Source organism: Lytechinus variegatus, chromosome 19 (assembly GCF_018143015.1).
Source record: "Lytechinus variegatus isolate NC3 chromosome 19, Lvar_3.0, whole genome shotgun sequence".
Taxonomy (NCBI): domain Eukaryota; kingdom Metazoa; phylum Echinodermata; class Echinoidea; order Temnopleuroida; family Toxopneustidae; genus Lytechinus; species Lytechinus variegatus.
This window is the reverse complement of record NC_054758.1, coordinates 16,049,070-16,069,989: the sequence shown is the minus strand read 5'-3', so window position 1 is coordinate 16,069,989 and position 20,920 is coordinate 16,049,070. Positions and strand designations below refer to the sequence as shown.

Here is a 20,920-nt window from a genome sequence, read left to right as displayed (position 1 = left end):
AGAACAGGTGGATCAAAACAACAGGATCATCGGAGACTCCTCAAGTGTGACGCCAGGACAGGTGGTTTTGTGTCTCCCTTTCTTTCTCCTGAAATGTCAAACACAGATTTAGACTATTCATTAATAATCTGACTCAAAGTGGAAAAATAATGAATTAAGGGCATTTCAAGTGACGGCCTAAAATGCAGCCTTTCCTATCGAAATTCTCGCATCGTGTGTTATGTAAAGTTAATGGGTGTGCAGGTCTACATGGGGCACTGCATGCCATCATCAATCATTTTGTTCAATCTGAAAATTAGTATGACTGGCCGAGATTTTTTTCCAAGAAAATCATTTATCTCTCTCAATTTGTTTCATGAGATTTTTTGCACATTTACTCATAAGAATATAAGAAATATCATCAATTGAAAGATTTTTTGAAATAAAAAGAAAGTCATGTTAAATCTTAACTTCAAACGTTAGGTGTGCAGACTTGGGGACCACTAGCCAGTCGTCCACGGCAGGCGCTCGGCGCAGCCGCTCAGCTATACGCCGGCCGAGTGCCCGGTGTGCCGGGATTGGATTGCCAGTGTCAGTGACGAAATCTAAAGATAGCTGCAAGCCGCGCCATTTAACAAAAACAAAGAAAACCATAAAAATAGGTAACTAACCTCCCGTTTAAGCCTACTGCGAATGTCTTCAAAGCCGTCCAAATCTGACCCGTGTTCTTTTAGGAGCTGAATTATTAACGGCCTTCTTTGTCGCACTTCTCGCTAGATAAACTTGCAACGGCGAACATTTTTTCCCATTATTATTGGCCGGCGGTGGCATGTATGCAGTGCGCATGCGCAGGCCAGCCGCCCAGCAAATTCTGCAGTCAGAAATTTTGTTAGGAGGTGAGGGGTCTGACACCAAGGGTAAGACAAAAAGTTTTAATAGATGCAAACTTCTTTGACATAAAAAGCTTCTTCTTTTTTGGTTTTGGTAAGCAACCACCCAAGAAATTACTATTTTTGCCACTGTTTGTGGAGCGTTTATTCATTCTTTGAAGAATACGATCATACTTTCCCTATTTTTTTCTGTACTACTTTATTTCATTTTATTTTTTATTCTTCATTTTCTAAATATATAAATGGCCTTCCTAGCATGGTAAGGTTGAAAGAGTAGCAAAAAAATAGTGTGCTTTGAAAATAAAAATTCAAATTTCCTCGTCGTTAATTGGCAAATAATGTGGTCATATAAAATGCCGATTTACTTGTCGTTAAGTAAATGACGTCGTAATCACGCCATAATCTGGTCATACGTAAAGGCAAAATAAAGTTGCCGTTCAAAGTCGTCAAAATGACGTCGTAAGGACGTCGTACATACAACGTATAACCATTATCACCAGTTTATGATGTCATTGCGACCGTGTCTGCTATTAGGGTAGTAGTATCTTCGCACAGACGAAGAGGTCACAACACCCTTTTCGCTTGTTTTCATAACATCACAGGCGTATCTCGTATGCGCGCCTAATAAGTAAATCGCCGATTGCGTTTCCTTTGAAAGAACGCGTAGTTTTTACGTGCTATGGGTATAAAAATGATGCACCCATAGTGTATAGTGCTGCACAAAAATGCACGGCTGGGAAGTTGCCTAGTTGAACATAAATCCGACACTTGTATACGGCTCACATTGGCTAGGCCTTCATCATTGAACCCATTTTATGATATTTGTTATGCCATTAGAATACTGCTCGATTCATAAATTCGCATATTTTCATGGAAAAAAAAAATCGATTTTCAATATTATGTCCTTTGGAAAAAAGAGCTATATTGACTTTAATTGGGGAAAGTTTTGTGCTTTTGTAAACTTTGTCCCAAAAACTTCAAATTATAGGTATAAGGGCCGACTTTATTGAACAATTTATAATTAACTTATTATTTTCATTCACTCTATTCAATTTCTAATTCTATCTTCGATATTAACTTTTCACTTCATGTTCTTTCCCTTTCTTTTCTTCTTCTGACCATGCAGATAGGAAATATGATAACCTTTTGCAGAATAGAACGATGAAACTCTTTAAAGATCGATGTTGATCTCTGGAATTGACAGTACGAATATTTTACGCGACTTGGGTGTCTCATACAGTTCGGAACTAGCACAACCTATCTCTTGTAAACGGAGAAAAACTACTTCATGGGTACATAATAATTATGTGACTTGTAGTCATGAAGTAGCTTTTCTCCGTTTACGAGACCATTTACTTCACATAAAGAAGATAAAAGAGGTGATAATATGCATGCTGTTCCGTGGGCATGTACACGATCATGTTTTATTGACTTTTGATGTGACTTCCATGGCAGAACAGGTGGATCAAAACAACAGGATCATCGGAGACTCCTCAAGTGTGACGCCAGGACAGGTGGTTTTGTGTCTCCCTTTCTTTCTCCTGAAATGTCAAACACAGATTTAGACTATTCATTAATAATCTGACTCAAAGTGGAAAAATAATGAATTAAGGGCATTTCAAGTGACGGCCTAAAATGCAGCCTTTCCTATCGAAATTCTCGCATCGTGTGTTATGTAAAGTTAATGGGTGTGCAGGTCTACATGGGGCACTGCATGCCATCATCAATCATTTTGTTCAATCTGAAAATTAGTATGACTGGCCGAGATTTTTTTCCAAGAAAATCATTTATCTCTCTCAATTTGTTTCATGAGATTTTTTGCACATTTACTCATAAGAATATAAGAAATATCATCAATTGAAAGATTTTTTGAAATAAAAAGAAAGTCATGTTAAATCTTAACTTAAAACGTTAGGTGTGCAGACTTGGGGACCACTAGCCAGTCGTCCACGGCAGGCGCTCGGCGCAGCCGCTCAGCTATACGCCGGCCGAGTGCCCGGTGTGCCGGGATTGGATTGCCAGTGTCAGTGACGAAATCTAAAGATAGCTGCAAGCCGCGCCATTTAACAAAAACAAAGAAAACCATAAAAATAGGTAACTAACCTCCCGTTTAAGCCTACTGCGAATGTCTTCAAAGCCGTCCAAATCTGACCCGTGTTCTATTAGGAGCTGAATTATTAACGGCCTTCTTTGTCGCACTTCTCGCTAGATAAACTTGCAACGGCGAACATTTTTTTTTCCATTATTATTGGCCGGCGGTGGCATGCATGCAGTGCGCATGCGCAGGCCAGCCGCCCAGCAAATTCTGCAGTCAGAAATTTTGTTAGGAGGTGAGGGGTCTGACACCAAGGGTAAGACAAAAAGTTTTAATAGATGCAAACTTCTTTGACATAAAAAGCTTCTTCTTTTTTGGTTTTGGTAAGCAACCACCCAAGAAATTACTATTTTTGCCACTGTTTGTGGAGCGTTTATTCATTCTTTGAAGAATACGATCATACTTTCCCTATTTTTTTCTGTACTACTTTATTTCATTTTATTTTTTATTCTTCATTTTCTAAATATATAAATGGCCTTCCTAGCATGGTAAGGTTGAAAGAGTAGCAAAAAAATAGTGTGCTTTGAAAATAAAAATTCAAATTTCCTCGTCGTTAATTGGCAAATAATGTGGTCATATAAAATGCCGATTTACTTGTCGTTAAGTAAATGACGTCGTAATCACGCCATAATCTGGTCATACGTAAAGGCAAAATAAAGTTGCCGTTCAAAGTCGTCAGAATGACGTCGTAAGGACGTCGTACATACAACGTATAACCATTATCACCAGTTTATGATGTCATTGCGACCGTGTCTGCTATTAGGGTAGTAGTATCTTCGCACAGACGAAGAGGTCACAACACCCTTTTCGCTTGTTTTCATAACATCACAGGCGTATCTCGTATGCGCGCCTAATAAGTAAATCGCCGATTGCGTTTCCTTTGAAAGAACGCGTAGTTTTTACGTGCTATGGGTATAAAAATGATGCACCCATAGTGTATAGTGCTGCACAAAAATGCACGGCTGGGAAGTTGCCTAGTTGAACATAAATCCGACACTTGTATACGGCTCACATTGGCTAGGCCTTCATCATTGAACCCATTTTATGATATTTGTTATGCCATTAGAATACTGCTCGATTCATAAATTCGCATATTTTCATGGAAAAAAAAAATCGATTTTCAATATTATGTCCTTTAGAAAAAAGAGCTATATTGACTTTAATTGGGGAAAGTTTTGTGCTTTTGTAAACTTTGTCCCAAAAACTTCAAATTATAGGTATAAGGGCCGACTTTATTAAACAATTTATAATTAATTTATTATTTTCATTCACTCTATTCAATTTCTAATTCTATCTTCGATATTAACTTTTCACTTCATGTTTTTCCCTTTCTTTTCTTCTTCTGACCATGCAGATAGGAAATATGATAACCTTTTGCAGAATAGAACGATGAAACCTTTTAAAGATCGATGTTGATCTCTGGAATTGACAGTACGAATATTTTACGCGACTTGGGTGTCTCATACAGTTCGGAACTAGCACAACCTATCTCTTGTAAACGGAGAAAAACTACTTCATGGGTACATAATAATTATGCGACTTGTTGTCATGAAGTAGCTTTTCTCCGTTTACGAGACCATTTACTTCACATAAAGAAGATAAAAGAGGTGATAATATGCATGCTGTTCCGTGGGCATGTACACGATCATGTTTTATTGACTTTTGATGTGACTTCCATGGCAGAACAGGTGGATCAAAACAACAGGATCATCGGAGACTCCTCAAGTGTGACGCCAGGACAGGTGGTTTTGTGTCTCCCTTTCTTTCTCCTGAAATGTCAAACACAGATTTAGACTATTCATTAATAATCTGACTCAAAGTGGAAAAATAATGAATTAAGGGCATTTCAAGTGACGGCCTAAAATGCAGCCTTTCCTATCGAAATTCTCGCATCGTGTGTTATGTAAAGTTAATGGGTGTGCAGGTCTACATGGGGCACTGCATGCCATCATCAATCATTTTGTTCAATCTGAAAATTAGTATGACTGGCCGAGATTTTTTTCCAAGAAAATCATTTATCTCTCTCAATTTGTTTCATGAGATTTTTTGCACATTTACTCATAAGAATATAAGAAATATCATCAATTGAAAGATTTTTTGAAATAAAAAGAAAGTCATGTTAAATCTTAACTTCAAACGTTAGGTGTGCAGACTTGGGGACCACTAGCCAGTCGTCCACGGCAGGCGCTCGGCGCAGCCGCTCAGCTATACGCCGGCCGAGTGCCCGGTGTGCCGGGATTGGATTGCCAGTGTCAGTGACGAAATCTAAAGATAGCTGCAAGCCGCGCCATTTAACAAAAACAAAGAAAACCATAAAAATAGGTAACTAACCTCCCGTTTAAGCCTACTGCGAATGTCTTCAAAGCCGTCCAAATCTGACCCGTGTTCTTTTAGGAGCTGAATTATTAACGGCCTTCTTTGTCGCACTTCTCGCTAGATAAACTTGCAACGGCGAACATTTTTTCCCATTATTATTGGCCGGCGGTGGCATGTATGCAGTGCGCATGCGCAGGCCAGCCGCCCAGCAAATTCTGCAGTCAGAAATTTTGTTAGGAGGTGAGGGGTCTGACACCAAGGGTAAGACAAAAAGTTTTAATAGATGCAAACTTCTTTGACATAAAAAGCTTCTTCTTTTTTGGTTTTGGTAAGCAACCACCCAAGAAATTACTATTTTTGCCACTGTTTGTGGAGCGTTTATTCATTCTTTGAAGAATACGATCATACTTTCCCTATTTTTTTCTGTACTACTTTATTTCATTTTATTTTTTATTCTTCATTTTCTAAATATATAAATGGCCTTCCTAGCATGGTAAGGTTGAAAGAGTAGCAAAAAAATAGTGTGCTTTGAAAATAAAAATTCAAATTTCCTCGTCGTTAATTGGCAAATAATGTGGTCATATAAAATGCCGATTTACTTGTCGTTAAGTAAATGACGTCGTAATCACGCCATAATCTGGTCATACGTAAAGGCAAAATAAAGTTGCCGTTCAAAGTCGTCAAAATGACGTCGTAAGGACGTCGTACATACAACGTATAACCATTATCACCAGTTTATGATGTCATTGCGACCGTGTCTGCTATTAGGGTAGTAGTATCTTCGCACAGACGAAGAGGTCACAACACCCTTTTCGCTTGTTTTCATAACATCACAGGCGTATCTCGTATGCGCGCCTAATAAGTAAATCGCCGATTGCGTTTCCTTTGAAAGAACGCGTAGTTTTTACGTGCTATGGGTATAAAAATGATGCACCCATAGTGTATAGTGCTGCACAAAAATGCACGGCTGGGAAGTTGCCTAGTTGAACATAAATCCGACACTTGTATACGGCTCACATTGGCTAGGCCTTCATCATTGAACCCATTTTATGATATTTGTTATGCCATTAGAATACTGCTCGATTCATAAATTCGCATATTTTCATGGAAAAAAAAAATCGATTTTCAATATTATGTCCTTTGGAAAAAAGAGCTATATTGACTTTAATTGGGGAAAGTTTTGTGCTTTTGTAAACTTTGTCCCAAAAACTTCAAATTATAGGTATAAGGGCCGACTTTATTGAACAATTTATAATTAACTTATTATTTTCATTCACTCTATTCAATTTCTAATTCTATCTTCGATATTAACTTTTCACTTCATGTTCTTTCCCTTTCTTTTCTTCTTCTGACCATGCAGATAGGAAATATGATAACCTTTTGCAGAATAGAACGATGAAACTCTTTAAAGATCGATGTTGATCTCTGGAATTGACAGTACGAATATTTTACGCGACTTGGGTGTCTCATACAGTTCGGAACTAGCACAACCTATCTCTTGTAAACGGAGAAAAACTACTTCATGGGTACATAATAATTATGTGACTTGTAGTCATGAAGTAGCTTTTCTCCGTTTACGAGACCATTTACTTCACATAAAGAAGATAAAAGAGGTGATAATATGCATGCTGTTCCGTGGGCATGTACACGATCATGTTTTATTGACTTTTGATGTGACTTCCATGGCAGAACAGGTGGATCAAAACAACAGGATCATCGGAGACTCCTCAAGTGTGACGCCAGGACAGGTGGTTTTGTGTCTCCCTTTCTTTCTCCTGAAATGTCAAACACAGATTTAGACTATTCATTAATAATCTGACTCAAAGTGGAAAAATAATGAATTAAGGGCATTTCAAGTGACGGCCTAAAATGCAGCCTTTCCTATCGAAATTCTCGCATCGTGTGTTATGTAAAGTTAATGGGTGTGCAGGTCTACATGGGGCACTGCATGCCATCATCAATCATTTTGTTCAATCTGAAAATTAGTATGACTGGCCGAGATTTTTTTCCAAGAAAATCATTTATCTCTCTCAATTTGTTTCATGAGATTTTTTGCACATTTACTCATAAGAATATAAGAAATATCATCAATTGAAAGATTTTTTGAAATAAAAAGAAAGTCATGTTAAATCTTAACTTAAAACGTTAGGTGTGCAGACTTGGGGACCACTAGCCAGTCGTCCACGGCAGGCGCTCGGCGCAGCCGCTCAGCTATACGCCGGCCGAGTGCCCGGTGTGCCGGGATTGGATTGCCAGTGTCAGTGACGAAATCTAAAGATAGCTGCAAGCCGCGCCATTTAACAAAAACAAAGAAAACCATAAAAATAGGTAACTAACCTCCCGTTTAAGCCTACTGCGAATGTCTTCAAAGCCGTCCAAATCTGACCCGTGTTCTATTAGGAGCTGAATTATTAACGGCCTTCTTTGTCGCACTTCTCGCTAGATAAACTTGCAACGGCGAACATTTTTTTTTCCATTATTATTGGCCGGCGGTGGCATGCATGCAGTGCGCATGCGCAGGCCAGCCGCCCAGCAAATTCTGCAGTCAGAAATTTTGTTAGGAGGTGAGGGGTCTGACACCAAGGGTAAGACAAAAAGTTTTAATAGATGCAAACTTCTTTGACATAAAAAGCTTCTTCTTTTTTGGTTTTGGTAAGCAACCACCCAAGAAATTACTATTTTTGCCACTGTTTGTGGAGCGTTTATTCATTCTTTGAAGAATACGATCATACTTTCCCTATTTTTTTCTGTACTACTTTATTTCATTTTATTTTTTATTCTTCATTTTCTAAATATATAAATGGCCTTCCTAGCATGGTAAGGTTGAAAGAGTAGCAAAAAAATAGTGTGCTTTGAAAATAAAAATTCAAATTTCCTCGTCGTTAATTGGCAAATAATGTGGTCATATAAAATGCCGATTTACTTGTCGTTAAGTAAATGACGTCGTAATCACGCCATAATCTGGTCATACGTAAAGGCAAAATAAAGTTGCCGTTCAAAGTCGTCAGAATGACGTCGTAAGGACGTCGTACATACAACGTATAACCATTATCACCAGTTTATGATGTCATTGCGACCGTGTCTGCTATTAGGGTAGTAGTATCTTCGCACAGACGAAGAGGTCACAACACCCTTTTCGCTTGTTTTCATAACATCACAGGCGTATCTCGTATGCGCGCCTAATAAGTAAATCGCCGATTGCGTTTCCTTTGAAAGAACGCGTAGTTTTTACGTGCTATGGGTATAAAAATGATGCACCCATAATGTATAGTGCTGCACAAAAATGCACGGCTGGGAAGTTGCCTAGTTGAACATAAATCCGACACTTGTATACGGCTCACATTGGCTAGGCCTTCATCATTGAACCCATTTTATGATATTTGTTATGCCATTAGAATACTGCTCGATTCATAAATTCGCATATTTTCATGGAAAAAAAAAATCGATTTTCAATATTATGTCCTTTGGAAAAAAGAGCTATATTGACTTTAATTGGGGAAAGTTTTGTGCTTTTGTAAACTTTGTCCCAAAAACTTCAAATTATAGGTATAAGGGCCGACTTTATTGAACAATTTATAATTAACTTATTATTTTCATTCACTCTATTCAATTTCTAATTCTATCTTCGATATTAACTTTTCACTTCATGTTCTTTCCCTTTCTTTTCTTCTTCTGACCATGCAGATAGGAAATATGATAACCTTTTGCAGAATAGAACGATGAAACTCTTTAAAGATCGATGTTGATCTCTGGAATTGACAGTACGAATATTTTACGCGACTTGGGTGTCTCATACAGTTCGGAACTAGCACAACCTATCTCTTGTAAACGGAGAAAAACTACTTCATGGGTACATAATAATTATGTGACTTGTAGTCATGAAGTAGCTTTTCTCCGTTTACGAGACCATTTACTTCACATAAAGAAGATAAAAGAGGTGATAATATGCATGCTGTTCCGTGGGCATGTACACGATCATGTTTTATTGACTTTTGATGTGACTTCCATGGCAGAACAGGTGGATCAAAACAACAGGATCATCGGAGACTCCTCAAGTGTGACGCCAGGACAGGTGGTTTTGTGTCTCCCTTTCTTTCTCCTGAAATGTCAAACACAGATTTAGACTATTCATTAATAATCTGACTCAAAGTGGAAAAATAATGAATTAAGGGCATTTCAAGTGACGGCCTAAAATGCAGCCTTTCCTATCGAAATTCTCGCATCGTGTGTTATGTAAAGTTAATGGGTGTGCAGGTCTACATGGGGCACTGCATGCCATCATCAATCATTTTGTTCAATCTGAAAATTAGTATGACTGGCCGAGATTTTTTTCCAAGAAAATCATTTATCTCTCTCAATTTGTTTCATGAGATTTTTTGCACATTTACTCATAAGAATATAAGAAATATCATCAATTGAAAGATTTTTTGAAATAAAAAGAAAGTCATGTTAAATCTTAACTTAAAACGTTAGGTGTGCAGACTTGGGGACCACTAGCCAGTCGTCCACGGCAGGCGCTCGGCGCAGCCGCTCAGCTATACGCCGGCCGAGTGCCCGGTGTGCCGGGATTGGATTGCCAGTGTCAGTGACGAAATCTAAAGATAGCTGCAAGCCGCGCCATTTAACAAAAACAAAGAAAACCATAAAAATAGGTAACTAACCTCCCGTTTAAGCCTACTGCGAATGTCTTCAAAGCCGTCCAAATCTGACCCGTGTTCTATTAGGAGCTGAATTATTAACGGCCTTCTTTGTCGCACTTCTCGCTAGATAAACTTGCAACGGCGAACATTTTTTTTTCCATTATTATTGGCCGGCGGTGGCATGCATGCAGTGCGCATGCGCAGGCCAGCCGCCCAGCAAATTCTGCAGTCAGAAATTTTGTTAGGAGGTGAGGGGTCTGACACCAAGGGTAAGACAAAAAGTTTTAATAGATGCAAACTTCTTTGACATAAAAAGCTTCTTCTTTTTTGGTTTTGGTAAGCAACCACCCAAGAAATTACTATTTTTGCCACTGTTTGTGGAGCGTTTATTCATTCTTTGAAGAATACGATCATACTTTCCCTATTTTTTTCTGTACTACTTTATTTCATTTTATTTTTTATTCTTCATTTTCTAAATATATAAATGGCCTTCCTAGCATGGTAAGGTTGAAAGAGTAGCAAAAAAATAGTGTGCTTTGAAAATAAAAATTCAAATTTCCTCGTCGTTAATTGGCAAATAATGTGGTCATATAAAATGCCGATTTACTTGTCGTTAAGTAAATGACGTCGTAATCACGCCATAATCTGGTCATACGTAAAGGCAAAATAAAGTTGCCGTTCAAAGTCGTCAGAATGACGTCGTAAGGACGTCGTACATACAACGTATAACCATTATCACCAGTTTATGATGTCATTGCGACCGTGTCTGCTATTAGGGTAGTAGTATCTTCGCACAGACGAAGAGGTCACAACACCCTTTTCGCTTGTTTTCATAACATCACAGGCGTATCTCGTATGCGCGCCTAATAAGTAAATCGCCGATTGCGTTTCCTTTGAAAGAACGCGTAGTTTTTACGTGCTATGGGTATAAAAATGATGCACCCATAATGTATAGTGCTGCACAAAAATGCACGGCTGGGAAGTTGCCTAGTTGAACATAAATCCGACACTTGTATACGGCTCACATTGGCTAGGCCTTCATCATTGAACCCATTTTATGATATTTGTTATGCCATTAGAATACTGCTCGATTCATAAATTCGCATATTTTCATGGAAAAAAAAAATCGATTTTCAATATTATGTCCTTTAGAAAAAAGAGCTATATTGACTTTAATTGGGGAAAGTTTTGTGCTTTTGTAAACTTTGTCCCAAAAACTTCAAATTATAGGTATAAGGGCCGACTTTATTAAACAATTTATAATTAATTTATTATTTTCATTCACTCTATTCAATTTCTAATTCTATCTTCGATATTAACTTTTCACTTCATGTTTTTCCCTTTCTTTTCTTCTTCTGACCATGCAGATAGGAAATATGATAACCTTTTGCAGAATAGAACGATGAAACCTTTTAAAGATCGATGTTGATCTCTGGAATTGACAGTACGAATATTTTACGCGACTTGGGTGTCTCATACAGTTCGGAACTAGCACAACCTATCTCTTGTAAACGGAGAAAAACTACTTCATGGGTACATAATAATTATGCGACTTGTTGTCATGAAGTAGCTTTTCTCCGTTTACGAGACCATTTACTTCACATAAAGAAGATAAAAGAGGTGATAATATGCATGCTGTTCCGTGGGCATGTACACGATCATGTTTTATTGACTTTTGATGTGACTTCCATGGCAGAACAGGTGGATCAAAACAACAGGATCATCGGAGACTCCTCAAGTGTGACGCCAGGACAGGTGGTTTTGTGTCTCCCTTTCTTTCTCCTGAAATGTCAAACACAGATTTAGACTATTCATTAATAATCTGACTCAAAGTGGAAAAATAATGAATTAAGGGCATTTCAAGTGACGGCCTAAAATGCAGCCTTTCCTATCGAAATTCTCGCATCGTGTGCCCGGGGGGGGGGGGCACTTCCATTCACGAGTGGATACCATGCGCGACCATGGGGTCTCAAAAAGCACCCTAAACACGTAATTTCCATATTCAGAAAATGCACCCCTTAACAAGTATTGGCGTGTGAAACCCTACCCTTAACAAGTATTGGAAACAAAACGATACTCGTGGCACTGAAATATTCCCTGAAATGAACCCCTAAACAAGTACAGGAATGTTTTATTGTTACGGGTCCATCGGTCGTCGGCTTTACCTCATTTGGTTAAGTACGAACCCACCTTCTACACTTCGCGCAAATCGGACTCTAAACACGAAGTGTTGGGGCAAAAAGGGCATCCTTTATGAAACATTTTAATTTTTGTTTCATCATCCCCGCAAATTCGACCCTAAACACGTTATTTTCCTCGCGAAATAGATACCCTTTTTCCACTATTTTTGTGCTTTTGACACCCTTTTCACGTTACGTACGTAACGTGCCCTGTCATGAAAAAGACATCCCTTTTACGTGTTTTTTTGGTCGCGCATGGTATCCACTCGTCAATGTAAGTGGCCCCCCCGGGATCGTGTGTTATGTAAAGTTAATGGGTGTGCAGGTCTACATGGGGCACTGCATGCCATCATCAATCATTTTGTTCAATCTGAAAATTAGTATGACTGGCCGAGATTTTTTCCCAAGAAAATCATTTATCTCTCTCAATTTGTTTCATGAGATTTTTTGCACATTTACTCATAAGAATATAAGAAATATCATCAATTGAAAGATTTTTTGAAATAAAAAGAAAGTCATGTTAAATCTTAACTTAAAACGTTAGGTGTGCAGACTTGGGGACCACTAGCCAGTCGTCCACGGCAGGCGCTCGGCGCAGCCGCTCAGCTATACGCCGGCCGAGTGCCCGGTGTGCCGGGATTGGATTGCCAGTGTCAGTGACGAAATCTAAAGATAGCTGCAAGCCTCGCCATTTAACAAAAACAAAGAAAACCATAAAAATAGGTAACTAACCTCCCGTTTAAGCCTACTGCGAATGTCTTCAAAGCCGTCCAAATCTGACCCGTGTTCTTTTAGGAGCTGAATTATTAACGGCCTTCTTTGTCGCACTTCTCGCTAGATAAACTTGCAACGGCGAACATTTTTTTTTCCATTATTATTGGCCGGCGGTGGCATGTATGCAGTGCGCATGCGCAGGCCAGCCGCCCAGCAAATTCTGCAGTCAGAAATTTTGTTAGGAGGTGAGGGGTCTGACACCAAGGGTAAGACAAAAAGTTTTAATAGATGCAAACTTCTTTGACATAAAAAGCTTCTTCTTTTTTGGTTTTGGTAAGCAACCACCCAAGAAATTACTATTTTTGCCACTGTTTGTGGAGCGTTTATTCATTCTTTGAAGAATATGATCATACTTTCCCTATTTTTTTCTGTACTACTTTATTTCATTTTATTTTTTATTCTTCATTTTCTAAATATATAAATGGCCTTCCTAGCATGGTAAGGTTGAAAAAGTAGCAAAAAAATAGTGTGCTTTGAAAATAAAAATTCAAATTTCCTCGTCGTTAATTGGCAAATAATGTGGTCATATAAAATGCCGATTTACTTGTCGTTAAGTAAATGACGTCGTAATCACGCCATAATCTGGTCATACGTAAAGGCAAAATAAAGTTGCCGTTCAAAGTCGTCAAAATGACGTCGTAAGGACGTCGTACATACAACGTATAACCATTATTACCAGTTTATGATGTCATTGCGACCGTGTCTGCTATTAGGGTAGTAGTATCTTCGCACAGACGAAGAGGTCACAACACCCTTTTCGCTTGTTTTCATAACATCACAGGCGTATCTCGTATGCGCGCCTAATAAGTAAATCGCCGATTGCGTTTCCTTTGAAAGAACGCGTAGTTTTTACGTGCTATGGGTATAAAAATGATGCACCCATAGTGTATAGTGCTGCACAAAAATGCACGGCTGGGAAGTTGCCTAGTTGAACATAAATCCGACACTTGTATACGGCTCACATTGGCAAGGCCTTCATCATTGAACCCATTTTATGATATTTGTTATGCCATTAGAATACTGCTCGATTCATAAATTCGCATATTTTCATGGGAAAAAAAATCGATTTTCAATATTATGTCCTTTGGAAAAAAGAGCTATATTGACTTTAATTGGGGAAAGTTTTGTGCTTTTGTAAACTTTGTCCCAAAAACTTCAAATTATAGGTATAAGGGCCGACTTTATTGAACAATTTATAATTAATTTATTATTTTCATTCACTCTATTCAATTTCTAATTCTATCTTCGATATTAACTTTTCACTTCATGTTCTTTCCCTTTCTTTTCTTCTTCTGACCATGCAGATAGGAAATATGATAACGTTTTGCAGAATAGAACGATGAAACTCTTTAAAGATCGATGTTGATCTCTGGAATTGACAGTACGAATATTTTACGCGACTTGGGTGTCTCATACAGTTCGGAACTAGCACAACCTATCTCTTAACCACCGTTTTCAGGTGATGATGACTTCCTTTTGACAAGTCACATAATTATTATGTACCCATTAGTAGTTTTTCTCCGTTTACGAGACCATTTACTTCACATAAAGAAGATAAAAGAGGTGATAATATGCATGCTGTTCCGTGGGCATGTACACGATCATGTTTTATTGACTTTTGATGTGACTTCCATGGCAGAACAGGTGGATCAAAACAACAGGATCATCGGAGACACTTTGTGATTGACCATCTTGTAGCTCTAAAACCATGGAGAACTTAACTAAGACAGAGTTCAACACCTCGAATTCGTACGTGTACCCATACTCAACAACGTGGCTTGCGATCGTTCCTCTCATTATTTCTCTCATCATTTTAGTGACAGTCGTCGGGAACCTGCTGGTAATTTTGGCATACATTCAAGACCGCTGCATCCGTTTGAAGGTAGCGAATATATTCATCCTGAACCTCGCGATCACGGACTTCATTGTCGGCGCATTTATGTGGCCCGTCACGATCTCCTGGCTCATTAAGGATACGTGGGTCTACGGTGAGATCATTTGCAAAGTGTGGTTGATAGTTGACTACACCGTAACGACAATGTCCGCAATAACCCTCTTGATGATAAGCTGGAACCGTTACTGCTTGTTCTCGTCGGCCGTCACGCATCGGGTGTTTCAGACGAAGAAGGGAGTTGGGTTGATGATCCTATCCACATGGATCTGCGTTATTCTGGTCTACTCGTTCCTGGCGTTCGGCTTTAGTCCGTTTACAGGACAGTACACCATTGACTACACGTTTAACTGCGAGCTTGAACTCACTTCCAATGTTATTGTTACCCTGGTAGTCAATATATTGCAATTTTTCATTCCGTTTACGCTCATTGTTAGCCTAAATATCGCGATTTATAGAAACATCAAGAGAAGATGTAGGGGCCGCGAAGTAGGACCTGCCCCTAGGCCTTTCAACCCACTTGAAAGGCCTACCGTAGAGTACCCAGAAGGTGAAGAACGGGCTCCTGGGATCCGACGTAGCCTGAATTCTTTGAATGCTACACCTAAACTGGTTCAATTACCCCTTTGGTTAAGTACACGGCCTCACCCAGAAGGAAATGTGCCCTGCAGATCGACCCGAAACCGAAATCGCATCGAGCCTGATAGACGAAGATTGACCAGGCATCGGAAATCCGCCGTAGTCCTTACTATACTCACTGGCTGTTTCCTTGTGTTTTGAGTGCCTTTTCAGATCTCAAATGTCATGTTTGCAATTTGCGGCCACAAGTGCGTGTCATACCTGAACTGGGAGATCACGAATGCACTTGTGTGGGGTAACTCCATGATCAACCCTTTCATTTATGCAGCGACAAACAAGCACTTCCGTCGTAAATTTCGAGAGATGTTACTTTTCAAGAGATGGGTTTGTGATATAAAGCACTGCAAAATCACTCCAGGCTGAATATATTCATATCTCAATAAATAGGGTAACATACACGGAGCCAAATGCTGAAAATTTCATCAAAATCGGACAACAAATTACAAAGTTATTGAATTTTAAAGACTTGCATCTTTCCGGTGAAATAGTTCTTGGCATGTCCTCATGAATATTCAATGAGCAAACTTAATATTTTTATTCTCTCTATTCACGTAAAAAGGCACAAGCATAACCGGTACGACCCCGCTGATTTATCTCAAGAAATTTATCGTTTTCCAACTTTTCTGACACTGAATTCTGTTCTTTCTGATCATATCACTTTGTCATGCATGTCCATGTTTGTTTTTGTCTACATTCTTGTTTGATTATTTGATGTGACTCTCTTCCACAATGTGTGAGCGAACATCGTCATCACTATTTCTACGTGTAGAATGATCAGTCCCATAAACTACCAGAACATACTACAAGCGCATCGGTGATATTTCTCAGTCACCTTGCGCTCATCTTCAATACCAATGAACTTTGTCAAGTTCTTCAAGCTACACTGACTGCCTCCTTCAGTCCTGAAGATTCTTGCAGTATTGTAGTACCGGGGACCGGCAGGTGCAATACACCGGGTGAACACCCTACTTTTTGACGAATAGTGTATTGGTATAAACGTGCATAGGTTGTGACTTTCCTATACACGAGACCAACATTTACGTCCTTTCCGATGGACAGAGTGTTTTACAACTGCATTCACACCTTCATTGAATACAGTGGTGAGGCAAACCAACACAACGCTATAGCATCAATTTTTTTTGTTAGACACGTTTCGGCATGAGCGGGACTCGAACTCCTCACGTTGAGATCTACGATCTTATCCGAAACATGCGCTCTAACCGACTGAGCTACGCTGCCTCCCTCAGCGTGAGTCTATTTCTTGAACATTTTATACATGTGTGAATCATGTTCCTCCACATACTATATTTTTTGCCATATTCTTAGTGTCTGAACAATATAATATGTAAGAAATATAAGGGAACATCTGGAACTGACAATTTTCGTTACAAACTCCCTACAGCTAGGTATCACTGTAACCAGCATTCATCACGCTATTAATATCATCTGCACATCCCACATCTTACATGAGGATACTGATCTCGAAAATGACGATATCAAAAACAATCTCATCCTTATTTACCCTAGTTTGAACCCAGAAATAACGATGGTGAATCCCTTGTGAGCCAAGTACCCTCAAACAATGGTTCTTCCAATCAATCAATCAATGCGTACTCTGTGACCTCAAGTGTGACGCCAGTCATGCCAGTGGAAACGTTTGCATGCAATGTAAATGCATTCCTATACGTCTGGATGAGCTACATGTATCGAGGGATTTGAAGAAAGTCCAAAATTAGTCAAGACATTTTAATTTTTCATTTGGAACAAATTGCAACAGAATTTATTATCAAATCCGAATAGGGAAAAGGTGGTGTTCTTATTTGCATATACATAATGGTTAGTTTTGGTCATATACGCTCTTTCAGTTTACGTAGCAGACGACGCTATTGTATACTATGTACTCAGACCTGATTGCAAATCATATCAATTCTGGACTCGATACTAATATCCCAGGACCAAAATCCAATTGAAACCAGTTGGATTTCCAACTGGTACTTTTCAATTGGTTTCAATTGGTTTCAATTGGTTTTAACTGGAATTGAACAATTTCCAGTTGAAAACCAATTGAAACCAGTTGGGGAACTGGAAATCCTAACTGGAACCAGTTGGGTAACTGGATATGACTTCCAACTGCAAATGATTTCTAACTGGATCCAGTTGGGTAACTGGAAATCCTAACTGGAACCAGTTGGGCAACTGGAAATCCTAACTGGAACCAGTTGGGCAACTGGAAATGATTTCCAATTGGTTTCCAACTGGAAATTTTCCAGTTACCCAACTGGATCCAATTGAAACCAGTTAATTTGCATATTTTCTGCCAGTGTGCACGGATTAATGTTTTATGAGATTCATCATAATTTACAATGCATCTATTTATTTTTTCAATTTGAAGTACCACACTTTTTCAGATAAGTGTTTAGAATACTTAGCAGTGAAGGCCATGTTCATAAATTTTATAGATTATAATTAAAACAGATTCAAAGATAATTAGTACACCATTAACTGCTACCAAATTACATCAAATAAAAATACATATATTTGAAGATCTCCCATATAAATATATACATATGAAAGTCTCTATGTTATCAATGCCCTTTGGTATTAATCATGTTAATAGACAAATAACACTGCTTCTGTGTTGGCATGAGCAATAGTTAGTGCAAATGCTAATTAATTTGTAACTAATTAAGTTCATTCCAACTGGAAGTTCCAATTGGATCCAGTTGGAAACCAATTGGTTTCAACTGGTTCCAGTTGGAACCAATTGGTTTCAACTGGTTCCAGTTGAAACCAGTTGCCTCCAATTGGTTTCAACTGGAACCAATTGAAACCAGTTGCCTCCAACTGGTTTCAATAGGGAAATTGGAACAACTGGAACCAATTGAAACCAATTGCCAACTGGTTCCAGTTGCCCAATTGGTTTTAACTGGAACCAATTGGCAACTGGTTTTCAATTGGAACCAGTTGTTCCAATTTCCCTATTGAAACCAGTTCGCCAACTGGTTTCAATTGGTTTTGCTCTAATTGGTTTTAACTGGATTTTGGTCCTGGGATTAGAGGCGCCATGACTTCAGAGTGAACGGACGTACTTTTGAGCGAAGCTCAAATCTCAATAGCAGGCGCGCCGGAACACTTTCAGTTATGGGGGGGCAAAATCCCGAAGAGGGCACAATATTTTTGACAGCGTGAGATACCGAAGCGATCGAGGGGGAGAGGGCGTGGGACCCCCCCCCCCCCCCACGATAAGGACTTTGTTTTAAAAATGGAGTTTAAAAGTTGCGTTTCTGAGAGAATTCAAAAATGAATTTCTTGAGAATTAAACATAGAATTCAATACGAAAGACTATACTCAGAGTTTATGAGAACCTATAAAATCTACGCGCAAAACGATCGCTTAATTCGGAATGTGGTTTTCGTGTCTGATCAATTAAATTACGTAATACGCTTATATTGACTCAAAATACCAGAAATTACATTTTTCATGCAATATCCTTTCAGAAATATTTATTTATGTACATTTACATACACGGACGACGCGAGAGACCACAATTATAAGTTTGAAGGAGTGTATTAAGCAGAAGAAGCGTAACAACAGAAACAAAATACATTCTAATGAATGTCTTTTTAAATTCAAAATGTCATACTGTTCTGACGTAGCAGACGACGATAAGCGCTTAAATCCCCATTCTATTTAAATCATTTCTGACCTCAGCATTGGAGAGAGTCCCTGATTATCCATGCATAGGCAAAACGTTTCATATTTTGTAACTGGAGGAAAAAGAAATATGAACTGCTTAATTATTGTCTCACAATTAAAAACTTCTGAAAATTTAAAACATAACTCGATTTGTGTGTTTCCTTTGGCATGTTTTGTATGGCTGGGAAGCACTTTTGGATGACCCCTTCAAAATCTTCTTTTTCTTTACATATTTTCTGGGGGAAATGTGACCATAACTAGGAAATGATGAATATCAAATTCCAGGAAATATTCATTTCTAAATAATCATGAACTAACAAACTACGGCAGTTCATAATGTACATTATGTAACATTATTTAGAAGAAAACAATTACATTCCAACAGCGGATGTGGTTGACGGTACACCATGTGGAGTTTTCGAAAAAAAGTGGATAGAGGAAGAAGTGAAATTGATAGGAGGAAGTAGACAGTTGATAGTCGAGTATTTTTTTGTTCAAACGAGCGTAGTCCTGATAAAGACAGTAAACCAGAAAAGGTTGAAGAAGAGGCTTGATTAGTTGATAGAGGTATTCCTGCTCTGCACTCCATTCGCCGACTCAAGCTAGCATCTTCTCATTTATCCAATAAGCAACTACTCAATCCTCTATAACTCTTTAAACTATTCGGTTTTACAGCTATTTCTAGATTCCATATGTTGCTCGAGTAACTAGCGTTCACGCGCGTTGGTGATATCGGGTCCGGGGAGCGTTTCATGACTTGTAGGACGTTTTATCCGACGAGTCATGTTTTATCCGACAGTTACTATGGCAACAATGCTTCTCAACCAATCAGAATACAGGAAACTTGTCCGATCTTACAACTTGTCGGACGAAAATATTGATGAAACACCACCCCGGTCTGAGCATTTCTGGGCGACCGTGCGTTTGTTAGCCGACACAGCCAGCATGCAATTTTTTTAGTCTGAAATGTATTCATTAATAGGCCCCCATTCCACAGAACGGAGACCATTGAAAGACCACTGAAAGACTTAAAATTGGTGAGGTCTTACAGCGGTTTTCAAGATAAATGAAATTTGTCATCTCTGTGGAATGGCTCAGAAAGACCCTTCAAAGAACTCTGAAAGACTGATGGATATTTCTTGTCGTACTGGTCTTAGACTTGTCCTCTCGAGATCTTTCAATGGTCTGTCAGAGATCTTTTATGCAATAAGTGATCTTTCTGAATTCTTTCCATGAACTTTGCCTGGTCTTTCAATGGTCTTTCAATGATCTTTCAATAATCTCTCATGAGTCTTACAGTGATATCCGCAAAAATCTTGAGAGACTGCCGAAAGATCAATGAAAGACTATAAAGACCTTTGAAAGTTCATCGAAAGACCACTGAAAGACTTCTGAAAGACCACTGAAAGACAATTTTCCTGTAAGACCGCTGTAAGACTGTTTTGAACCGTTTCAAAAATTTTTGGAGCCCATGAAGACCACGAAGACCACTGAAAGATTGGTCAGGACTCGTGTAAGACCTCAAATACCATTGTAGGTTCATTTAGAGACCTCTGGAAGATCAACCAAAATTCATGGTCTTTCAAAGGTCTTCCAGCGGTCTTGTTCTCTGTGGAATGGGGGTTTAAAGGTTAAACATTATCACACTGTATAAATAAGATGGAAAAGGGGCCTATCAAAGGTATGTTTCACAGAGGGACATGTTCGTCAAAAGACGCAAGGCTTACTAAGATGTGTAATTGCCCCGTCAGGGGCGAAATTTTTCATTTTTGACAAAAGAAATGACAATTCTTAGGCAGAAAAGTGCCTTCATCGTTTAC

General features: G+C 38.8%; 1 protein-coding gene across 1 annotated transcript; it reads left to right on the top strand.

Moving 5' to 3' along the window:
* Positions 1 to 14,582: 14,582 nt before the first annotated feature.
* Positions 14,583 to 15,767, top strand: LOC121406308 (histamine H3 receptor-like). Its single transcript, XM_041597321.1, has 2 exons — positions 14,583 to 15,155; positions 15,558 to 15,767. Exons 1-2 carry the CDS (start codon positions 14,583 to 14,585, stop codon positions 15,765 to 15,767), a joined length of 783 nt encoding a protein of 260 aa, XP_041453255.1.
* Positions 15,768 to 20,920: the final 5,153 nt, after the last annotated feature.

Excerpts from the sequence above, each read along its gene's own strand:
- LOC121406308 (XM_041597321.1), top strand. The coding sequence starts at position 14,583 with ATGGAGAACTTAACTAAGACAGAGTTCAACACCTCGAATTCGTACGTG. Across the intron at positions 15,156-15,557 it reads CCAATGTTATTGTTACCCTG|ATCTCAAATGTCATGTTTGC; the intron begins GTAGTCAATATA and ends GTGCCTTTTCAG.